The sequence below is a fragment of the Phacochoerus africanus genome, chromosome 3 (assembly GCF_016906955.1).
Source record: "Phacochoerus africanus isolate WHEZ1 chromosome 3, ROS_Pafr_v1, whole genome shotgun sequence".
Taxonomy (NCBI): Eukaryota; Metazoa; Chordata; class Mammalia; order Artiodactyla; family Suidae; genus Phacochoerus; species Phacochoerus africanus.
The window spans coordinates 73,257,563-73,282,141 of NC_062546.1; the positions used below are offsets into that span (position 1 = coordinate 73,257,563).

At 35.5% G+C, this 24,579-nt stretch overlaps 1 protein-coding gene across 5 annotated transcripts in view; it reads right to left on the reverse strand.

Moving 5' to 3' along the window:
* KYNU (kynureninase) overlaps positions 1–24,579 on the reverse strand; it is a 125,233-nt gene that overhangs the window by 16,812 nt on the left and 83,842 nt on the right. For all 5 annotated transcript variants that reach the window (XM_047772012.1, XM_047772010.1, XM_047772011.1 and 2 more), the window contains 2 exons: positions 23,118–23,216; positions 22,018–22,091 (listed from right to left, as the gene is read on the reverse strand). In XM_047772012.1, coding sequence (XP_047627968.1) covers positions 22,018–22,091; positions 23,118–23,216 — 173 coding nt within the window. The remainder of the gene's footprint in view (positions 1–22,017; positions 22,092–23,117; positions 23,217–24,579) is intronic.

Sequence of the window (24,579 nt, forward strand, 5' to 3'; positions counted from 1 at the left end):
GAAAATACTACAGTTTGTTGAAGAGAATGTTTTCTTCTGTAGTTACATATCAAAAAATAATTTTTGAGTCCTTTTGCACATTTTGCTTTCTGTGGAAACAGCTTCAAAGTTTTTCTTTTAGCATTTTCTTTTTTAAAAAATATGAGGCAAATACAGTGGCTAAAGAGGAAATTAAAAAATACAGAGCAGCAAATGACAACAAAGATATGACACTCCAAAACCTATGGGATGCAGTAAAAAGCCGTTCTAAGAGGAAAGTTTATACCAATACAAGCCCACCTCAGGAAACAAGAAAAAGCCCAAACAAACGAGATAACTTTACATCTAAAGCAGCTTGAGAAAGAAGAACAGACAAGACCTAAAGTTAGTATAAGGAAAGAAATCATAAAGATCAGAGCAGAAATCAATTCAATAGAAACAAAGAAAACCATAGAAAAGATCAATGAAACGAAAAGCTGGTTCTTTGAAAAGATCCACAAAATTGATAAACCCCTAGCCAGTCCTATCAAGAAAAAAAGAGAGAGGACTCAAATCAATAAAATTAGAAATGAAAAAGGAGAAGTAACAACGGACACCACAGAAATACAAAGGATCATAAGAGACTACTACATGCAACTATATGCCAATAAAATGGAAAACCTAGAAAAAATGGACAAATTCTTAGAAAAGTACAATCTTCTAAGACTAAACCAAGATGAAATAGAAAAGATGAATGGGCCCATCACAGGTACTGAAATTGAAACTGTGATTTAAAAACTTCCAACAAACAAAAGTCCAGGACCAGATGGCTTCACAGGTGAATTCTATCAAACATTTAGAGAAGAGCTAACGCCTCTGATTCCGAAACTATTTCAAAAAATTGCAGAGAAAGGGATACTCCCAAACTCATTCTATGAGGCCACCGTCACCCTGATACCAAAACCAGACAAAGATTCCACAAAAAAAAGAAAACTACAGGCCAATAACACTGATGAACATTGATGCAAAAATCCTCAACAAAATACTAGCAAACCACATCCAACAATGCATTAAAAGGATTGTACATCATGATCAAGTGGGATTTATCACAGGGATGCAAGTGTTCTTCAATATCCGCAAATCCATCAGTGTGATACACCACATTAACAAACTGAAGAATAAAAACCATATGATCCTCTCAATAGATGCAGAAAAAGCCTTTGACAAAATCCAACACCCATTTCTGATAAAAACCCATTAGAAAGTGGGCATAACAGGAACCTACCTCAACGTGATAAAGGCCATATATGACAAACCCACAGTGAACATCATTCTCAATGGTGAAAAGCTGAAAAAATTCCCACTGAGATCAGGAACAAGACAAGGATATCCGCTCTCGCCACTACTCTTCAACATAGTTCTGGAAGTCCTAGCCACAGCAATCAGAGAAGTAAAAGAAATAAAAGGAATCCAAATTGGAAAGGAAGAAGTAAAACTATCCCTATTTGCCGATGACATGATACTACACCTAGAGAATCATAAAGACTCTACCAGAAAACTGTTAGAGCTCATCCACGAATTTGGCAAAGTTGCAGGATACAAATCAATACACAGAAATCCACGGCATTTCTATACACTAACAATGAAAGGGCAGAAAAGGAAATTAGGGAAGCAATCCCATTTACCATCGCATCCAAAAGCATAAAATACCTAGGAGTAAACCTACCTAAAGAGACAAAAGACCGGTACTCTGACAACTGCAAGCCGCTGATGAAAGAAATCAAAGAGGACACAAATAGATGGAAAGATACACCATGCTCATGGGTTGGAAGAGTTAATGTTATCAACATGACTATACTACCTAAGGCAATCTACAGATTCAATGCAATCCCTATCAAACTACCAAGACCATTTTTCACAGAACTCAAACAAAATAGTTTAAAGTTTGTTTGGAAGCACAAAAGACCCAGACTAGCCAAAGACATCCTGAAAAAGAAAAATGGAGCTGGAGGAATCAGGCTCCAGGACTTCAGACTACACTACAAACCAACAGTCATCAAAAGCATATGGTACTGGCACAAAGACAGACATATAGATCAGTGGAACAGGATAGAAAGCCCAGAATTCAACCCACACACCTACAGCCAACTCATCTATGACAAAGGAGGCAAGAATATACAATGGAGAAAGGACAGCTTGTTCAGTAAGTGGTGCTGGGAAAACTGGACAGCCACATGGAAAAGAATGAAATTAGAACACTCCCTAACACCATACACAAGAATCAACTCCAAATGGATCAAAGACCTAGGTATAAGACCAGACACTATCAAACTCTTAGAGGAAAACATAGGCCAAACACTCTCTGACATAAACGACAGCAACATCTTCTCAGATCCACCTATCAGAGTATTGGCAATAAAAAGAAAAATAAACAAATGGGACCTAATTAAACTTCAAAGTTTCTGCACAGCAAAGGAAACCCTGAACAACACAAAAAAGCAACCCACAGAATGGGAGAAAATCTTTGCAAGTGAATCGACGGACAAGGGATTCACCTCCAAAATTTATAAACACCTTCTGCAGCTCCATACCAAAAAAACAAACAACCCCATCCAAAAAATGGGCAGAAGATCTAAACAGACAATTCTGCAAAGAAGACATACAGATGGCCAAGGAACACATGAAAGGATGTCCAACATCACTCATTATTAGAGAGATGCAAATCGAAACCACTAGGAGGGACCACCTTACACCAGCCGGAATGGCCATCATCCAAAAGGCTATAAACAATAAGTGCTGGAGAGGGTATGGAGAAAAAGGAACCCTAGTACACTGTTGGTGGGATTGTAAATTGGTGCAGCCACTGTGGAAAGCAGTATGGAGATGCCTCAGAAAACTAAACATAGAACTTCCATTTGATCCAGCAATCCCACTCCTGGGCATCTCCCAGAGAAAACCATGACTCGCAAAGACACATGTACTCCAATGTTCATTGCAGCGCTCTTTTCAATAGCCAAGACATGGAAACAATCTAAATGTCCATTGACAGAGGAGTGGATCCAGACGATGTGGTACATATACACAATGGAATATTACTCAGCCATTAAAAAGAATGAAATACCAGCATTTGTAGCAACATGGATGGACCTAGAAACTATCATGCTAAGTGAAGTCAGCCATACAATGAGACACCAACATCCAATGCTTTCACTGACATGTGGAATCTGAAAAAAGGACAGATGGAACTCCTTTGCAGAACAGATGCTGACTCACAGACATTGAAAAACTTATGGTCTCCGGAGGAGACGGTTTGGGGGGTGGGGAGATATGCTTGGGTTATGGGATGGAAATCCTGTGAAATCAGATTGTTATGATCATTATACAACTATAGATGTGATAAATTCTTATGAGTAATAAAAAAATGAAAAAAAAATATGAGGCAAATACAGTGGCTATGAGACAGTAATGGAAAACAATTGCAATTTTTTTTTCAGTGGATTCAAAATACAGATTGGGGTCCCATCATGGCTCAGTAGAAATAAGTGTGACTAGCACCCATGAGGATGCAATTTCAATCCCTGGCCTTGCTCAATGGGCTAAGGATCCGACATTGCCATGAGCTGTGGTGGGGGTCACAGACACAGCTCAGATCTGTTATTGCTGTGGCTATGGTGTAGGCCAGTGGGTGCAGCTCCAATTCGACCCCTAGCCTGGGAACCTCCATGTTTCTTGGGCGTGGCCCTAAAAAGACAAAAGACAAAGAAAATGTGAGATATTCAATACTTTTTTCTTATTTAGAAACTTTTGTTTTTTGCATATTTGTTAAAAGACTAGGAATTTGTCATTTCTGTTTATGGAGTGATATTAAAAACATCTAGAGTATGAGTTATGATGGTTGCTGGATGTATCTGACAGAAACATCGAAGACCTGGTGTATGAGCATGGTATCAGGAGGAAATATAGCTTATGCTTAAAAGTACTAATGGCATGTTCATCACCCAAATAGGAAAGAAACAAGTGACTACACAAAGGGAAAATATGTTCTTTTGCTGAGGAGAGAAAGAAAAAATCTTGAACTTGATTCCACAACTGAGGTCACAGCATTATTTTCATGCTTTACTTAATGAATCCATAAAAGTACTATAAAATTTTATCTGGAAAAATACAAATATGATATTTTAATTGTTTCTAAGATTGCCTTAGTATTGAATGATGATATGCCTCTTTTTGAATTTATTCACCAAGGAAATATTTGGCTATCCACTGGGTTACTACAAATGATATTGGGAGACTAGCCCCAGAAACAGCCCCACTGGAGATTTTAATTGTTTGCCATCCATAACCCTCAGCCATTACATCCATGTCACCCTTGGACGAAAATTACATAATCCAATAGAACATTCAAGAGTGGTCCATCTAATAAAATTAATTGTTCTTATGCCAACAGGAAATCCTATTCAAAAGGCATGGTCGAGCAAAGCTTTTGTATAGTGAACTGCTAAGAAGAAAGGGGCAGAGACGGACATGTTTGCTGGAAAATGGGCAAGATAGTTTCATGTCATCTTAATCTTTGCAGCAACACTCTGAGGTGGGTATTATTTCTATCATTTCATATTTGAGAAAAGAAAAGCTTAGAGTTTGATCATCTAAAGGAACAAAGCTAGTTAGGCCCATATCCTGCTCAATAAGTAAATAGGAACACTGACCCAAAGCAAGAAGCTGTGGCATTATCAGGAGGAAGTTGAAAGAGGGTGTTCAAATCAAGTATCTTTAACAACTGTTGACTAAAATAATACACAACCTGAAAGTTGAAAGTTAAGTTTTATTTGGGGTGAAATTAGGACTTAAGTCCGGAAGGCAGCATCTCAGGTAGTCCTGAGAAACTGCTCCAAGGAGGTGAGGTGGGGAGCCAGGATATATGAGTTTTGGAACAAAGGGAAGGTGGTAGGAACAAAAGATATATAGATAATCAGATTTATAGAAGAAGATGTAAAGGTCTGGGCCTATAGGAATCACTCCTTTGATATGTACCTCAGCTGTGAACCAGTCTTTTATGCTTCTTTCCTGATTTCCCTCAGGGTTCACTGGCCCACCCGTGAGAGTGGCTGTTGTGAAAGTTGGCCATGACATCCCCGGTTTCGTCCACTAACTACAGCCCAGGAGACAGTATTTCAGAGCTATCTGAAAGGGGGAATATCAAGATATAAGTCATAAAAGTGAAGGGGGGAGGTGCATGCAGCCATGTGCCCATTTTACAGAAGTTTGCTGCTGGTCCCTTGAAGGTTACTAGTACTCAGAGACATAAGTCATCATTGAGGGATTTTAGTGTTTTTCTGATAAGAGAAGACATAAGAACTGGGCTCATAAAATCTTCTAAAAATATCTAACTATCTCAACACCTGTTCTTCCAGTTTTCCCAGAGCACAGAGTGCCTCACTCCTGGTCTCCACCCTATGTTTTGCTCAGGGGGTACTGTGGGTCAGCAGCTGCAGTAGCTTATGTTTTACTCCATGTAGAAGCTGACGACAAGTGCCAAACTTCAGTTCACAAAACCAGTAAGCAAGTAGAAGCTGAGATAATTCCTTGAAACTAAGTGAAAAAACAGAAACTAAAAGTGGATTCATGTAAAGGAAAATAGTTTAATGGAAGTTAGAGTTGATGCTTGTTACAGCTGACTTTATTTCTACCCTGTATGTTACTAATTATCTTTCTTTGGTCAGGATTTTAGAGTTTTTCTATATTTCAATCATTAATTCTTCAAAAGAGGTTGAGACACTGCTAGAAGCAAGTACAGTAAGCTAAAACAGAAATGTTTCCTGCCTGCAAAGTGTTTATTGAGTGTGACTAGGGGTTAGAAAGTAGTTAAACAAATGTTAATTTAACAGAGTGGATGGGTGACACCCTGTCTCTGCCTCCTGGTATTCATGTGTTTGTGCAACCCCTTCCCTCTTAACTATGGGTGGGACTTATGACACTTCATCAAGAAGAGTGGAATCAGGGGACATAGCAAAGTGGAAAGAATTGAGGGAAAAAGGACTCCAACCTGGATGTTTGATATTAAACAGGAGCTAAGAAAGACATTTGCTGACAGATTCTGTTAGGAATGAGACATTAAGTGGATTGAAACCCTGAATGAAATGAAATTAGAGACTCGGAGAAGTAAGAAGTTTCAGTTTTGTCAACATGGATATTGAACTTATTAAACGAAGGAAGAGAAACAGAGCAAAGGAAACCATTCTTTAGAGTGACTATTTATTCCCTAAGAGTTTTAATAAATTGGGTCAGAGTATTCCAGAGCAAGAGGATAGCATATATGGCGCTAAAGTCTAACATGTACATATGAAAGTGACATCATTGAATTCTGTTATCAAAGCAGTTACATGAAGAAAATATTCATTAAAACAGCTCAACAAAACACTCTTTACAGTTTTTAAAAGAGCGGATGGAGGAGATATTCCATGTTGTACGTGCTTCAAAATCCTGAGGCCAGTGGTGATTGTTTCAAACTGTTACTGAATTTTCATACAATGTTTTTCTTCCTTTGTGTCTTTAATCTGACATAAAGTATTAATAATTTCCATAGTCTTTTAATCATTTGTGGTATCTATCTCCAATCTTAATGAAATTCTAAATGTTATTCCTTCTGGAAATAATCACAACTTTATAAAATTAATTGCTCTATACTTTAATTTGATAAAAATAATTGTTTAAATGGGATATTACAACAAGAGAATGACATTGTTATCCTACTTTTTTTTTTTTTTTGTCTCTTTAGGGCCATACCCAAGGCATATGGAGGTTCTGAGGCTAGGTCTTCAATTGGAGCTGTAGCTGCCGGCCTACACCACAGCCCAGCAATGCAGGATCGGAGCCACGTGTCTGTGACCTACACCACAGCTCACGGCAGCACCCAATCCTTAACCTACTGAGTGCAGCCAGGGAAAGAACCCATGTCCTCATGGATCCTAGTCAGGTTTGTTAACCGCTGAGCCATGATGGAAACTCCAGACGTTTTCAATCTCATTAAAGATTTTTACCCACAATTTCTTGTGAAGGAAAAAAGTCTTCAAATCTCTTGATTTCTCACAGTTTTCAGGTTATTTTGGATATTTTCATGAAAAACAGCATAAATGATATATTTTAAATATAAGAACCCATACTAATATAACTTTCACCATAACTAGATTAGAATCTTGGAAATCATTGTTAATTTAACTAAGAAAAAAAAAAATTCTGTTTACTAAAATAATATGTTCAAGAGATAAAGTCTGATCTGCGTGTTATCTTTCAATTAATGGGAACTGAACAATGTGAAATCAGGTGATTAACTCCTCAAACATTTAGCAGAGGTATTATAAAAAATGTCAAAAAATGCTTGAATTAGGATGTGTGGGTTCTTCCTTATTTAGGTTCTTATAGTTGTCTTATTAATTTTGAGAGCAATGAAACAAAAGTTATTTGAGATTTCTTTATGAGTCAGAAATTGTTCTAAACAATTATTTAGTCATCAAAAGAATTCTGCGATATAGATACTATTATCATCTTCATTATACACATGAGAAAATTGAGGTTCCAAGACACTGGATAAATAGCAGAAGATAATACAATTATTAGTCCTTGTATCTCAAATGTAGATACACACCATCATGACCACGTATATTCACAAACATATGCAAAATCACCTGGAGTGGATTTTTTTTTTTTAATGCATCAGAGATTCTAAAAAAAGTAACATTCCCTAGATTTCTTTAATACTACACTTAGGGTTCTGACCTAGCAAAACACCAGGCTAAATGACAGCCACATTCTTTTTATATACAATGCTTTTTTTTTCCTCCTTCTAATAAAAACTGTTCTTTTGACTTTCTCTTCTTTTGTAATCTCTGTAGCCAGTTTCCCTTCTTTAGAATGCATAGACCTAAGCATCTAGTGAATCTAAGTAAGCATATCATTGGTATATTATACCTTGAAGCTTTGATAAGTGGAAAGGGAACTGGTTAATGTCAAATAAATAATTGATTATTTCAAAAAATATTTATTCAAACTCAAAATACATTTCAAGGAACCTAGGGGAAAGTTAGATTCCTTTTAAGATCCCACCACTTGGAATGCAAGAAAAATAAAATCAAAATTAAAAAAAGAAACATAATATAAATGAAATCTTAGCATGAAATGCAATAAACAGATATTCTAAAGCTAATGAAGTAAAATTAAAAAACATTAAGTTAGTTTATAAGTAGCTATCACAAAAAGCTTATATATCATTTCTGTGAACTGAATATGAACAATAACAATTAAGATAAAATTTCATCATACTTGAACTAGAAATTTGAAACTTTTGCCATCAAAAATTAAAAATCAAGCAGGGAGTTAATTGACTTAAAGCTATTAACAGAATTTTGAGAGAAGGTGTTGGGAGAGATCCAATAAATAATGAAAAGTAAAGATTTTAATATGCTTTTTGTTCTTTGAACATGATAAATTTCCTAAAAGGAGTTTCAAATAAGTATTATCAAATGGAAACCATCACTTATTATAAAGGCATCTTTGAGGCGTAATATTTAGATTCAGTAAGAAGAAGCCACCAGGGATCCACTGAATATGATTTTGGATGCTAAGAGTTATGAAATGAAATATCCAAACGCTCCTTGATCTCCTTAGCAAGCCTGTAATAGCAGAATTTCCAGTATGAATCCTTAAATATTTCATGCACTGAATTAATTTAACTTATTCTGCAAATCCCTTACCTCTCTTCACCTCATACCTCACCAAAACTAAACAACTTATCCCGGTTTTCTTAGCTCACGTTAAAAATGCAGTTAATCACTGGAGCAAAATCTAACATAAAGAAATTAGATCACAATCTTTTCCAGGAAAGTGCATTTGCATTAAGGACTGCTTTCGTGATGTCCTTTAATTTGGCAGTTTATCACCACACATTTAATAAGTTGTCTGTGCTTGGGAATATAATTATAATTGGGAGTAAGCTTCTTTTTTGTCCCTTTTCCTCTTCTTCCCCCTCTTCCTCTTCCCTTCCTCTTTCCCTCCTTTCTTCCTCTCCTCTTCTCTTTATCTCTCTCTTAAGGTCTAGAGTTAAATACAGTTGTCTTACTGCATCACGGCATCAAAAATGTGCTGAATCAAAAAAAAAAAAGTGGTAGTTCATGTTGTGGCTCAGTGGAAATGAATCTGACTAGCATCCATGATGATGCAGGTTTGATCCGTGGCCTCGCTCAGTGGGTTAAGGATCCAGCGTTGCCACAAGCTCTGGTGTAGGTCGCCGACGTGGCTCTCTGGCATTGCTGTGGCCATGGAGTAGGCTGGCAGCTGTAGCTCAGATTCGACCCCTATCCTGGGATCTCCATGTGCCACGGGTGCAGCCCCCCCCCCAAAAAAAAAGGAGAAGAAGAAAACTGCTACAGCATTATAAAAAGTACAAAATTTGGGATACACCATAATTGTTTATTCTTAAACAAAATATGTAATAGCAATTGCAAATAAGTTTGAATGTCCACCATCTCACATCCTAATGTCCTGATGTCCTGTCTAACTTAACCTCAGGTAAAAGAATATTCCTTAAAATCCTTAACAAGTAATCAAGTTTCACAGAATAAAAAGTTCTACAAAAGTTGTTTCAGGAAATAATGAGAAATTTATTTATTCAAATAGCTTTTATGTAGTCTAGTTTTCATAATAAATTTTTTGGCAACTGAACTTTAAGAAATGAGAACATAGTACTCTTTTATACTTGAGAAAAGGAAAAAGAAGAGAAAGTTATAGTAAAATTTTTTACCAATTTGTCTGAACTTACTGGGCTTTAACCACCTATTACAAAAAAAAGTGGAGTGGAAAAAGGTCATCAAAGTCATTAATAGACTCGATTATACACAGATTTCCATCAAATTGTTTTAGTTTCTGAGTTATTTCTACCAGCAATTTACCTTATTCTGATGCTTCATGTTTATTATTTGAAAATCAGTTTAAAAACTGGAAGGGAATTTTAGAAATCCCCCAGAAATGTTTATTTTCCCATAATCAAAATAAGACCTAGGGGGGTGATAAGACTTGAATTTTCAGTCTTGTTGCTTGTGAGTAGTTAATAGCCATAAAATGAGATACTTTGTGATAAAATGAGAACTCCTTGCTTGCAACACAAAGGACCTCAAAGATTATGCCTGGAACACCCCACCCCTGCCTTTCCCCCTTCTGTGTGATAAGAATTAGGATTTCTCCAGTCAGCTCAAATATCACCTTCTCTGCAAAGGTTTTTATCTAACCTGTCTCATTTTTTTCCCCTCTCACACTGAATGATAAATTTCAGGAAAATAGAGCTTACTCATGTCTGTATCCTCAGTGTTTGCATACTGCTTTGCCTCTAGTAAATGCTCAAGAGTTTTTTTAAATTAAAAAATAAGATAATTGCATGACTTTTGGGTTTTGACTATTGGTTGAAGAGGCATCAAATTAATCTTTGATTCTCCCCTCATTATTTTCCTTCTGTCCAAACTTTTTTCTATGTCTTCTTGATTTGGTTTCCTAATAACTTTTTTTTTGTCTTTTTTTGCCTTTTCTAGGACCGCTCCTGCGGCATATGGAGGTTCCCAGGCTAGGGGTCGAATCAGAGCTGTAGCCACCGGCCTAAGCCAGAGCCACAGCGACGCGGGATCCAAGCCGAGTCTGCAACCTATACCACAGCTCACGATAACGCCGGATCCTTGGCCTACTGAGCAAGGCCAGGGATGGAACCCACAACCTCATGGTTCCTAGTCGGATTCGTTAACCATTGCGCCACAACAGGAACTCCTCCTAATAACTTTTAACACTGTCCTACTTTCTTTATCCCATTTTCTATTACTACATTTTAGATAATAAAGTGAATCACTTGTGTATGATTATAAATGTCTCTTGACTGACATTCACGTCTCAGTTCTTGACTTCCTTTAGAATACTGCCACTTATCTTTTATAATAGATCTAGAAGCCTTCAAATTCTCATCACCTCCTCTGCTATTCTCTTGCTTTGAATTGTTGTCACCTCTTTTCTGTTTCCCGTAATGGTTCCCCAGCAGGTCTTCCAACAGAGTGATCATTTTAAAAGTTGCTATGTCATGGTCAATTTTCTGGCAACATGGGCATTGGATCCCAATCCTTTATATTGCTTTCTTTTCCCTTTTTTTTTTTTTTTTTTTTTTTAATGGCTCCTGAGGCATATGGAAGTTCCCAGGCTAAGGGTTGACTCAGAGCTGCAGCTGAGGCCTACGCCACAGCCACACCAGATCTGAGCCACAGGCAACACTGGATCTGAGCTACATCTGCAACATATGCTGCAGCTTATGGCAACATTGGATCCTTAACCTACTGAGCCAGGCCAGGAATAAAACCATATCCTCACACAGAGACAAGTTGTGTCCTTAATTTACTGAGCCACAACAGGAAGTCCCCACAGAGTATTCTTTCCTTTTTCTGCTATTCTCATTTCCCATGGGACTTAACAACTTCAGACATGTTATACAATTTGCTTTTTATTATGTGCATAGTCTGTCTTTCCTTAATGGAATGTAAGCTCTACATGGGCAGAGTTCTTTGCTTTATTAATCTATAAACAATAGATTTTTTTAAGTGCCTGAAATATAATAGACATTCAAATAAATATTCCTTTAATGAATGTAAATGTGGTATAGGGACATTATGCAGCTGTTTCTTCAATAATTATAAGTCAAAATTCTTCCACAATGTTCTGTGAAAATATTACTTCTGGAACAATTATACACTTTTTTTTTCCTTCTTCTTTTTGGTTATTCCAAGCTTTGTTTTTGTTCATCTATAATCATCCAAAGAGTTTCTTCCAACCTCCATTGACTCCATTGACAGTCTTTTCTAAGCAGGCAGTCCAGTAGGATAACCAAATGCAAAAAAAAACAGTGGTTTTGAGCATAATAAAACCCTGCCTTCAGGGAAGTAAGATCTGTTGAGTGGGATATGGGCATAGTTCCATGGGCACTTACGTATCCCAGTCACGTTTTTAGGCCATCCCTCACAACAGGGCATTGATGTACTAAATTACCATGAGGAGTGAGAAGAAAAGCTTGGGAAACAGAAACACAATTGCTACAGTTCCAGTTGATACTGGAATTCAGAAATAACAGTAGTTCAAGCACATATATGAAAAGTGAAACTACTGCATAGGAATAGGATCAGATAAAATAATAGAATTAAACTGTAGCAAAAGGTGGAGTTTCCGTTGTGGCACAGTGGTTAAAAAACCTGACTCATATCCATGAGGATGCAGATTCAATCCCTGGCCGCACTCAGTGGGTTAAGGATCAGGCGTTGCTGTGAGCTGTGGTGTAGGTCACAGATGCGGCTCCGATCCTGCATTGCTGTGGCTGTAGAGTAGCTCCAATTCGACCAGTAGCCTAGGAACCTCCATATGCCGCGGGTGCAGCCCTAAAAAGACAAAAAAAAAAATACAAAACTATAACAAAAGGCAAAAAACAAAAGCTTAACTGAAAATGAGAGAAGGAGCAAGGAGAATCTAAATCCAGGAAGTTGGTGACCAAGTACACTGGAAGGGAAAGTAAATGTATGGCTAAGTTATGGAAGCAGATTCATTGGTGCTAAAAAAAAAAAATCTTGACAAAGTAATTTGTTTCAGCCTGTGAATTGTTCATTCATCCTTTGATGTCAGCAACTAGTCCCTGGGCATGACTATTATAAGGTCTGACAGGACCATGACATTAGACAGGTAAAGTATTACCAACTTACTCTCAATTAGGGAAGAAGGTCTTCATCAGTTCCTATTTTCTAAAAATGTATGTATCTATGTATACAATTGCTCTGCTCTGTTCCAAATCAACTAATTTAATGCTGTTTTAGAAAGAAGTTTTAGGAGGTATCAGGGGATTCAATTCCTCTTCCTCCAATCATTTTCCCAATCATCTTTAAATATTGTTAAAATAGAGTGCTTCACTAGGTTCTGTCACATATTCAATTACATCTTCAAATCTTAGTCAAAAGGAGGCTTGTTAAAATATGTCCAGAGAGCTAACAGTATGATAAGCATAGTTATAAGAATGTAAGTTTTGGTTAATGAAAACTGTTTCCTGAAGATTGATAACAGTATGTTGTCCTTAGAAGAGCTAAGTCAGTACATTTTTGGTGTGAAAGTTTTATTAACAAAAAAATTTTCCGTATACTTTCTTGAAATATATTATTTTGAAATGTTGGTTTATAATTTTCTGAGGTAATATTGATGCTAAAAGCATAAAAAACAGCAAGAAGATTTTTGAATTTAGGACTTTAGAAAGAACTGTTTGCAGTGTTGATTAAAATACCCATGAAAAATTTTTAAGTTGTCTATAGCTGGTTTTCATGGATATATTTGGTCTTTGTAGAGGCATATGGAAATGCATATTTAATTTGACAGTATTTTGCAAATCATACCCACTTCAGAATAACTTGCAAAGTAGAAATGTTTCCATATGCCAGAAAATGGTTTGTCTATTATACTGAAAGTAAAGAAAGAGTTGTAGATTCAACAACAAAATTAAAAAATGTTTTCTTGGGCATTGTGGATTATGAAAGTAAAGGAAGATCAAAAAGACAGTGTCCTTGTACTTTAACATGTAGAGTTAATTTATAGTCAGTTAAAATAATCACATCAGACATACTAAGATGAATTCTCACAATCACAGCTCCCTTAGAAAAAGGGGGTTGGTCAAATGGCCAGTTTTTGCCTGGCTTTCCATGCCTGTGCCAAATCTTCTGAGACTGAAAAATCTGATTAGAGCAGATATTTATAAGAGAAAAAAGGCAGACTAGATCTACATGGACCTTCTCATGATGGAGGCAGACCTCAATTCTAGAGAAAATTAGGTGATTCCCATTCAATCAAATCCTGTCCTTTGGAATGGAACTACAAACAAGTGACCAAAGAGGCAGTGGATCACAGGAATTCAGACCTTTGTTCTGAGTAGTGCATTACACATATTCTTGTGGCCTGTGAAGTTACCCCAACCAGCCTTGGAAGCACCAGGACCTGCTGGGTCTGTGTGTGATGAGCAGTTTCCCACTCTGCCCTACACAGCATATATCATTGCACCACAGTTTTGCAGGATCAGATGGGTACACGTGTTTTCTCAACAAGAACAAATAAAAGTTTAGCAATAGCTTTTCACAGTTTATAGTTAAAACCCTTACAGATTCCAAAGGTCACTTTAGGGACAAAACTTGAAGTAATTAAAACAAGAGCTGAAGCTCTTTGACAAGTTTTACTTTTTGTGTCTAAAAGGTTCACTGACCTCATATATCTTCAGAGACACTAGACTGCAATTTTCAAAGAGAAAATAAATTTTGATGTTTCAAAGGACTTCAATTTTCTCAAGTTAATGATTATGTCATCATTATCTGGAAGTAGTGATTTGCAAGCAACAATGACTTTAATGTATCTTTTTATACTGATAATTATTATTTCAGTTTTCTTTTAAGAGCCAGGATTACTTTATCTCTTGAGTTGAGAAAAATCAGATTATTTATTGCTCTTCCTTTTAACTATAATTATGCCTCAGTATATAAATGTTATTTTTATGATCACAGCTTAAACTCATAACATGTGAAAATTATCTACATGATTTTACATAGCAAAAAATGCCAAGCCAAGAAGACAAGGGATCTTCTTAGAGTTATTGATCTGAAATAGTTTCTGAATGAAGATAGGTGTAGATTATATGTCATGAGTCCATGGGTGAGTTTTCTTCAATCAAATTATGTTCTTTTGGATACCTTACAATGAGGATTTGAGGACTAGGATTTATAATAGGTATAACCCACTCGTAGGCATGGCTCTGGGGCTAAGTAAGAGTATGAAGCACACTTGATTTTACCACTGTTTATAATTTCTAAAATATTGTATAATAGGAATAAAGAGCAATTTTATGATAATAAGCAGGCTTTAAATGTTAAGTCAATAACTCATATTCCATAAAAATTCTAGTAAAGTGTATAAAAGAGAAAAAGATCACTTGACATATCTCTTAAAGAAATGTCATTTAAGTAATCCTTCCTTCTTCTTGATACTTCCTTAAATTTATAAAATTAACCAAGTGAAATCTCTCTCATAGGCAACAATTTCATCTTTCAAAGTAACGGAGTAAATTTACTCACTTAGTTAACATAGCATTCCATTTGCAGAGGAATTCTATCTCTAAGTTTCCCCACCAACTTTTGAAGCTTTTCCAAAGTGGCTCTGAGTTAAAGTCATCTATCCCTCCACTGCTTCTATGGTGATGTCTGACAATTCACTGAGCAACTATTAAGATGTTGCCTTGTGACACATAGTCTGGCCTATCTTACTCATCATTTAAATTGTTCATTCAGCTATTGAAATGGTATCTCTCAAACAGATAAATTTGTACAATTTAAAAATTAAAGGCAATATCCTCTATTTTTGTGTAAGTTTCTTGTACAAAAGTATAGGTTGGTTATATTTCCTTATTGCTCCTCAATTGATTCAGGATTAGTTTCTTTACTTGATAAAGCAATGAGGCTCTTAGAAAGGATACTTGTGGTGGAATAGGAAAAAAATGGAAGCTTCACCATGTTTAATTCTTAAGATTAAAAAGATGTATGGATATATTGGACATCCTCATTATTTGATTACAAATATAATACTGGGAAAGGCCATTTAAAATAAATCTATTTTAGGGAGTTCCCATCGTGGCTCAGTAGTAATGAGCCCGTCTAATATCCATGAGGATGTGGGTTTGATTCCTGGCCTTGCTCAGTGGGTTAAGGATCCACCATTGCTGTGAGCTGTGGTGTAGGTCGCCGACATGGCTCAGATCCCTCATTTCCGTGGTTGTGGGGTAGCCCAGCGGCAGCTGTAGCTCCTGTTTGACTCCTAGCCTTGGAACTTCCATATGCTGCAGGTGTGGCCAAAAAAGATAAAAAACAAAACACAGCAAAACTATTTTTGGAGCTCCCTGGTGGCTCAGTGGGTTAAGGATCCAGCCTGATCTCTGTTGTGACTCAGGTCACAGCTGTGGCATGGGTTCAGTGCCTGACCCACAGAACTTCTGCATGCCATGAGTATAGCTAAATAAATAAATAAATCTAATTTAAGCCAGTCCTCCTTTTCTAGTAAATAATGGAGGGGAAAAAGAAAATCAAAGATTTGATTGAGATGCTTTCAAAAAACAAAGTTTAAAATTATATAACAGGAGTTCCCGTCATGGCGCAGTGGTTAACGAATCCGACTAGGAACCATGAGGTTGCGGGTTCGGTCCCTGCCCTTGCTCAGTGGCTTAACGATCCGGTGTTGCCGTGAGCTGTGGTGCAGGTTGCAGACGCGGCTTGGATCACGCATTGCTGTGGCTCTGGTGTAGGCTGGTGGCTACGCTCCGATTAGACCCCTAGCCTGGGAATCTCCATATGCCGCGGGAGCGGCCCAAGAAATAGCAAAAAGACTAAATAAATAAATAAAATAAAATAAAATTATATAAAAAATTTAATTTACAGTTTGATAAAGAAGATTAGAATTATAATTATTAAAAGAATAAATAATAAATTAAGTATTGATTGGGGGCATATTTTGACAAATGTTATGATGGCAAATCAGAATCTTTTTCATATTTAAGTTTTTAGCATGAACATTAAAATGATAATTTCCACATTTCTAAAGTATTCATAATTTACTTTTAATCCCTGATATTCGCATCATTTGATTTTGAAGTATCATGTCTAGTTTCCTCTACTTTTTTAATGGTTCTGATTCTGACATATTCTCATTGCCCATGATTTTGTGATTCAGCTGTTCATCTATATCACTTGCATCATGAAATTCTGAATCTCTTGAAAATTTTACTTTATACTCCATTTTCATTAAGTTTGTATGGTGTTATACTTCTTCCACAATCAGCAAGAGACCAAACGTTTTTATAATAATGCATATAAATCAATGCTAATACTAATTGGGAAAGGATTTTAGGAAGGGCTAATTTTAAAAGTGGGTAGTTCATCAGTGACAATTTTCTGTAGTGACAGTTTTTGCTTTTCTACATTGTCATGTGTCTTTGGGGACTGGGATAATTTTTTGACAATAAGGAACTCTTGCAATTTGCAGTCAGATGACAGTAAGGGCTAAAAATAAGCAAATGCTAAAGCTGGAAATGCAAATTGGTGTCTTCTACAGTGTCAGTTGTTGACATCAAGACTGTGGATAAGATAGCCCTGTACAAGAGGACCAGGGATTGAGGCATTGAGAGAATCAATGAAAAAGAGAAAGAGTAAACTTTGCAAAATATAGAAGAGTAATCACATACGCTGGAGCAGAAGTAAGAGAAAATGGCACACTGGAGGAGAAGGGGTACGTGAGGTAAACATTAAGGACAAAGGGTATGGCCCAGTATACCAAGTATAGCTGGTTGATAGGCCATGAAGTTGTGCCTGAGAAGTTACCCATATTAGGTCATAATAAACGACTAACTCTAGGAACAGGCTAAATGGTAAAACAGATACCCTGGGAGGTCTAGGTCATCGTTCAACTAGAGATTCTGTGAAAACTCTCACTGAGAAATCTATTTATATTTGCCCATCCCATTTGAGAGCATCTAGAATTTTGTGAATTCATATATCATATGTTGGTACTGCCACTTACATTTCTTTGTTCTCTCTTAATGAGACTTTATGCAGGTACTAAGCAAGGTGTGATAAGAGGTAAGTCAGAAAATATCACAGAGAACACAAAACAAGGTTTAAATCATAGAAAAGTTTTGGGCTGTGTTATTCTCTGGTGTGTAGAATCAAATATATCAAGTCAGCACTCCTTGGAACAAATGTGCATTAGCTGATCTCCTCAGAGTTCCTATCATGGCTCAGTGGTAACGAACCTGACTAGTATCCATGAAGATGTGGGTTCAATCCCTGGCCCTTCTCAGTGGGTTAAGAGTTTGGAGTTGCTGTGAGCCGTGGTGTAGGTCGAAGGTGTGGTTTGGGTTTGGATCCGGTGTTGCTATAGTCTTGGCATAGGCCAGAGGCCGCAGCTCTGATTTGACCCCTAGCTTGGGAACTTTCATATGCCATAGATAAAGCCCTAAAAAGACAAAAAAAAAAAAAAAAGAGAAGATCTCCCATATAACATTACTTGTACAGTTGGGTCAGGCACAACATATGCTTGTAATATTCTAAGTTTTTTTCCTAAATTTTCTTGCTGCTTTTTTTTTTTAATTTTCTTAGACTTTCTTGTACATTGTTTTATATGTCTTCCTCTTTTTTAAGTTCCCCAATAATAGTAATAGTAACGTACATCTTTGAGCTATAAAATTTGCCTTAACCATGCACTGATGACAGCCAGCCTCTTCTGATGATTCTTTTTAATCTTCAGATTACTTATTACAATAAAGGAGATGACTCAAGCCCTTAATAAAGCCTTAAAAATGTCACCTCTACTTAAAGCCTCCAATCAAATACTTCTAGCTGTTTATGGAAATGTGTTGGCACGATTCAAAATCTAGCATTTTCAAAGAATTATCAGTAGGCCCCATTCTCATAAAACTAAAAAAAAAAAAATACATGGGGAAAACAAGCATTTCAAGAGCTGTAATACATGGGAGAATTTAGAGGTTTTATACCAGTATGGAAAGTGAGGAATAGCAGTCTTCCAATATGTCTAATTTCACTGTACAGGGTACAAAAGTAACCCATAAAAGCAGTCTTAATAGCTCACATAATCCACTCCTGTTTTTATACTAGAGTCCCTCTAAAAACAAAACAAGAGGTATGGGTCGTTGTCTTGAATTGTAGTCCATGGGATCTTATAGAAGAATCTTTTTTATGGGCTTATGATATATTTGAAATTCATAAAACCAAAAGATCAAGTGTTGATCTGAAGACTGTCAGAAATATCAGCTTATAGAATTTAACTTAAAGAGAAAAAAATTAAGATTCTTTTTTTTAAAGTGGTTCATTTATGATTGGTAAATTCTTATAATTAAAAGTATTTCACTTTGTATTTCAGAGCAATAAGTATTAACTGTTTAGGCTAAATTAAAATCAGCACTGAAGGAAAAAAAAAAAAACAAAACCACATAAGTTGACATTTACTCACAACCAGTCCTAATTTAGTGTAATTATTATCTACAGACAAGGTTTAGAATATGACACTGGAATGAGAAAAAGGGATGATAAACTAGGAAAAGGTCAGGTTCTAGTTGAGGATAATAGCTTGAGTTATAATGCTTAATTCAGTGGATTGACTCTGGCCTGTGCTCACTCTCTCTATTGGAAAAGGGTTCTTGGAAAAAAGTCTTAGGTCATCAGTATTGAACAATGGCCAAAATGCCTGTTTAAAGAAAAAAAGGAAGTAGAATTTCTTGGTACGGATGTAATTTAACAGTTGTTAATGGCAACATCATAGAAAAGGTATTTTAAAATTATATGCTGAATATTAAATTTTTAGAGCATAGGGTTATATATTCCAGGATTCATTCTCTGTATTAGGTGGAGATGATAACCACTCCCCTAATGCCCTTCTCAGCCTTGATAAATATTTATGCATTATGTTTAACCATATACCTAGAACACCCCTCACCTTAACTTCCACCTTTATCCTATCCTATCTTACTTCTTTATCCAAGGCTTTGACTACACAACTATTGCACTGTAAATACACAGTCACATGATCTAAAAGAAAAATAATTTAAATATGTATTTTAAAAAACACTTGATTAAAAAAAAAATGAATGGGCCAGAAAGTTCTTGTACTATGTACTTGTCTAGCCACTAGATGTCACCCTTTTTTAAGTGACAAAGTTTACTTCAAAAAGTTTGCAACATCAATAGCAGTTATGTTCCACTATTGGGTAGAAGTTAGGACCATTGGAAGTAGTCACTCTGGTATACCATAAAAAGAAACTTTAATAACAAACAAATAACAATAACCATGGTTTCCTGTAAGGCGGGCTTCCTGAGTCAGACTGATTTGAATCTTGTCTCCAAAGCCAGATATTTAAAATGCAATAAGAGGTAATAACATATAATTTTCAAAAGGCTAAAAGCACAGCCCTCATACAAACATAATGAACACAAATAAAGATCTCATTCAACTCGTTAATTAGCAAGGGAGCCAGTAAGATGGTAAGGAGAGTGCAAGAAAGAATTGAAGGAATAGAGACTTATAGAGTCAGTCTGAGCTTGGCAGTAGGTACAAAACTGTTTCATATTTCAAAGGTCACAAGCCATAACCTTTAAGGCTGTATTTCCTGTGTGAGAGAAATGATCTCTACTAGGCAAAATTCTACAAGTTAAGAGGGAACTTCACAGTAAGGCAACAAAATACTTAGCCTACATATGGATCACTTATCATGCTTCAGTGTCTGTGCTAAGTGCTTTACATGCATCATCCCATTTTAATCTCACCGTAATTGCCTATGAGGTAGATGCTGATGTTATCTTCATTTAGAGGCTAGAACACTGAGAGGTCAAGGAACATTCTTCAGCTTGTGGACCAGCATGTGATCAAGCTGAAATGTAAATCTCATCTGTTTGCATGATATTTCTTCTGGGAGTGTAGACTGAACAGTTAACTTACTGGCTCTAGAGAATGTTGGGTCTACAAAATAAGACACATGTAAGCACACTATAGTCCCTCATCCATGAAAGGCAAATAGGGTGAAAGAAATCCAAAGTGCAAGAGAGATGCTGTAAAATCAGAGCTTAATTGATAACACTTGCATTCTCTAGAATGTATGTAGATTACTTACCACATCCCTGCTGCCTGCACTGGCTTGCCCTTTGCCAATTCCTCTATTGAAATTTAATTAAATGGAGAGTTGGAAATAATCAGATAATGAGTGTTCACACAAGAGCAAGTAATATCTTCCATACTCTCTATATGGAAAACACTTACTCTAGGTAAAATGTTATCAATGGGATTTGCTAAAAAAGAAAAAGAGATCTTCTGAAACATGCATAGTACTCATAATAAGATACATGCTTTAGATTCTTCTCAGAGAATTTGGAGCATGGGGAGAGATCTAATCTACTGACAATATATTCAAGAAAGATGTCTGCCTAACAAATTATCTGTTTGAAGAAAATGCTGTATTTAATTCTAAAACTTTAAAATATTGAAGAAATTTTAGATATAATTAAATGAACTGTAGAAAATCATCTTAAATTTGTAGGATTTATATGCACAGAACCTCAAAAATGTGAGATGCTCTAAGCTTTATTACTAATTCAGTTTCAGTTCTTACAAAGTTTATACCACTCAGCCAGTGGCTGGAAAGATTCAAAAAACTAATCAAACATTATTATATTACCTATTAGGAGTCTAGACAGTCTCATCACACACACTCTGATACAACTTTGAAAGGATCTTTTTCCCAGAATATTATTTCTTTGTCTTCACACCAGATAAAAATAAAAAGTTCCCCAGTCAAATAAAAAGGTGTAAATTTGTTGGTGTATCATATTTGCATTTATACTTGCTCTAAAAAATGAAGAGTGCTATCTATATAAAATTGAAAAGTATTGCTTTTTATGTAGTCAGTCTGTTGTTCAGTGTTCAGATTCTTCAGTTTTCATGGATTATAAAATCTTTTAGGACAGAAGATATTCCTTACAAGACTATCTTATAATGTTTCTATCTTTAAAGGTAGATGTAATTTTAATAATCACATACCATATTTAAGGGTCGATTAGGCACAGCTCTGGTTGCCTTTGATTTATTCATCACCATGAAAAACCTGAAATTTTCTAAAGTCTAATTTTTGAAAAAAAAATTTAAGTAGTCTCCTCACATTAAACTGTCTGCTCTACATGATTACAAGGACTCATTTTTAGCATTGAAGCTTCCCTATTTATGATTAAATTTCTTCCTCATCTGAGTGAACGCTTTGGAAACTATTTATTTCTGATAAAGCATATCATTGTTCATAAAGTAGCAAAATAACTATAATAAATCCAGATTCTTTTTGGATAGCATCTTAAAGAACTCATGTAAATTAAACTCATGCAAATTAATATACTCATCACCAAAGAAGAATCTGAAAATAGTACTTACGTAGGTTTAATTGTATAGGCATGCTTTTCGTGGACAAAGGCACCAGCAAGACCTCCTGCTCCTGAATTTAAATACTGGATTAAGAATAAATTAAACTTTATGAATTTACCTAAATATGTATGCCAAAAGTAAACAATGTAATCATTTGACTCTCTATGAAACGAACTTTTGACAAGGTTGAATGAAATATGTGATCATTTGAACTTTTATAATAAAACAATTTGGGGTTAACTAGTTCAAAGAAAGAAATGAAACAACATTATTAACTGGGAATAAATAGCTATGACTTTTTGACCAAATTTCACCCCAACTAGTAGATAATAGTGCCACTGACATTTTTCTGATTTCAGAGCTCATCCATTTCAAATTATTTTGTCACAAAAATATTTAAATGACAATAAAAGATGATATTTTTAAAACATATAAAATAAAATTAGTTTTATTTCCTTGCTCCCTGTCAATTAAATTGTCTTCAGATGTCAATAACAAGTTGATTCCATAAGAATTATCTTTACCTATATAGAAATTTCACAACATATCAACAGAAATCTAAGAACCTAATCAATTTAAATTAAGTTCTAAATGTGGAGCTTTTTCCCAGAACCCTTGCCTTTTTCATAGTAGCCAGGGAATTAAAGGAATAAATATTCTATAATGGATGGAAATATCGGAATTTAATAATGTATCATCCTATTCTATAATTCATTCTATCTATAATTAGCTTGAGTCAAAAATACAATAATAAAATAAATAGAGGAAAGTAATTCAAGTACTTAAAATTGGCCACAGATCCTGTAGTTCCTGTTGTGGTTCAGCAGTAACAAATCCAACTAGGATGCATGATGATGTGGGTTCAATCCCTGGCCTTGTTCAGTGGGTTATGGATCCAGCGTTGCCATGAGCTTCAGTGTAGGTCCAGAGGTGGCTCACATCTGGCATTGCTGTGGCTGTGGCATAGGCTGGTTCATCCCCTAGCCTGGGAACTTCCATGTGTCGCACTGTGGCCATAAAAAACAATTGGCCACAGATCTAGGTTTTCATTTTTGTTAATATCAATGTGGAATAAAAGGATATAAATATGTTAACTAAAGTGTTGATACCTTGTAGGAGCACCAGCAGGCAAAATCAACTCCCCAGTCATGTAAATAGAGTTCAACATTTCCAACTGCATGTGCTAGATCAAAGCCAACAAAACAACCCTGGGGAAGAACATAATAATTTTTTTTTTGAATTTTCTTAATGATTCAAAATAGTAAGAACAAATATATTTAAGAAAATATTTAACAAACTGCTGTACAATAAATGGTTCACCCTTTGGTACAGTGACTAAGTGTGAACAACAAAATGCTGGGTATTCCCAAGACCCTTTCAGGTCAAAACAATTTTCATACTATGAAGAAGGCATCCTTTGCCTTGCAATTTGCACTGGTAATGCAAAAGAAGTGATTGGTGAAATTACTGGCACCTTAGCACAAATCAAGGTAGTGGAACATTATACTGTTATTGTGTGTCAAAGCCATTCACATACAGCAGTGAAAAGTTAATTTCACTTACATATGTCTTTGATAAAAGTGTAAAAATAGTATGTTTATATTAAATTTTACCACTTTAATTTTACTATTTTTAAGGTTTAATGTGGGAATTATGCATAAAATATTTGCATCCTGAGGTAGAATGGTTGTCCCAAAGTAATGCATTTATGCAGTTTTTTGAGTTGCAAGCTGAATTAGCCACTTTAACTTCATAAAGAACCATTTTTTTCATGAAAGAGCAAGTTATAGACAAACAATAGTAATTCATTTGAAACCATTTGACAGACATATTTTGGGAAATGAAGTGAGTCTGTCACTTTAAGGAAAATAACTCATAGGACTTATTGCCATTGAAAAAAGAAGAGAAATTAGCATTTTGTAAAACTTGTATCCACATCTATGAATATGACCATTTACTAGTATTTAAAGGTATTTCTGATGAGTTTATAAGTAATCTATAATTTAAAAATATATATAATTAAACACATAAATACTTGGATAATATGCTTAACTTCGTGAACCAATATTTTCCAAATGACCGTTGCTTATTTTTACATATTATGCAGTTAAAAGATCTATTCAAAATGAAAAATCGAAATGGATATTAATGTTAGCAAAGCATAGGCAGATCAGTGATTTGGTTTCACATTTCACGTAACAACTCCCAAGAAGTTCTCGCTTGTCAAATTCTGGTGTGGTATCAAAGAATATTCACAATTAACTGAAAAAGCTGTTAAACTACTTCTGCTTTTTCTGACTACATATCTACACAGGGACTGATTTTATTCATATAGTTCACAAAGAAAAAAATCAAGGGTGCGGAGAGGGATAAATTTGAAGTATGGGATTAACATATACACACTATTATATATAAAATAGATAAACAACAAGCACCTATTAAATAACACAGGGAACTATACTCACTATTTTATAATACACACACACACACATATCTATATAAAATCAAAACATTCTTCTGTACACCTGAAACTAACACATTATAAATCAACTATATTTCAATAAAAAAGTT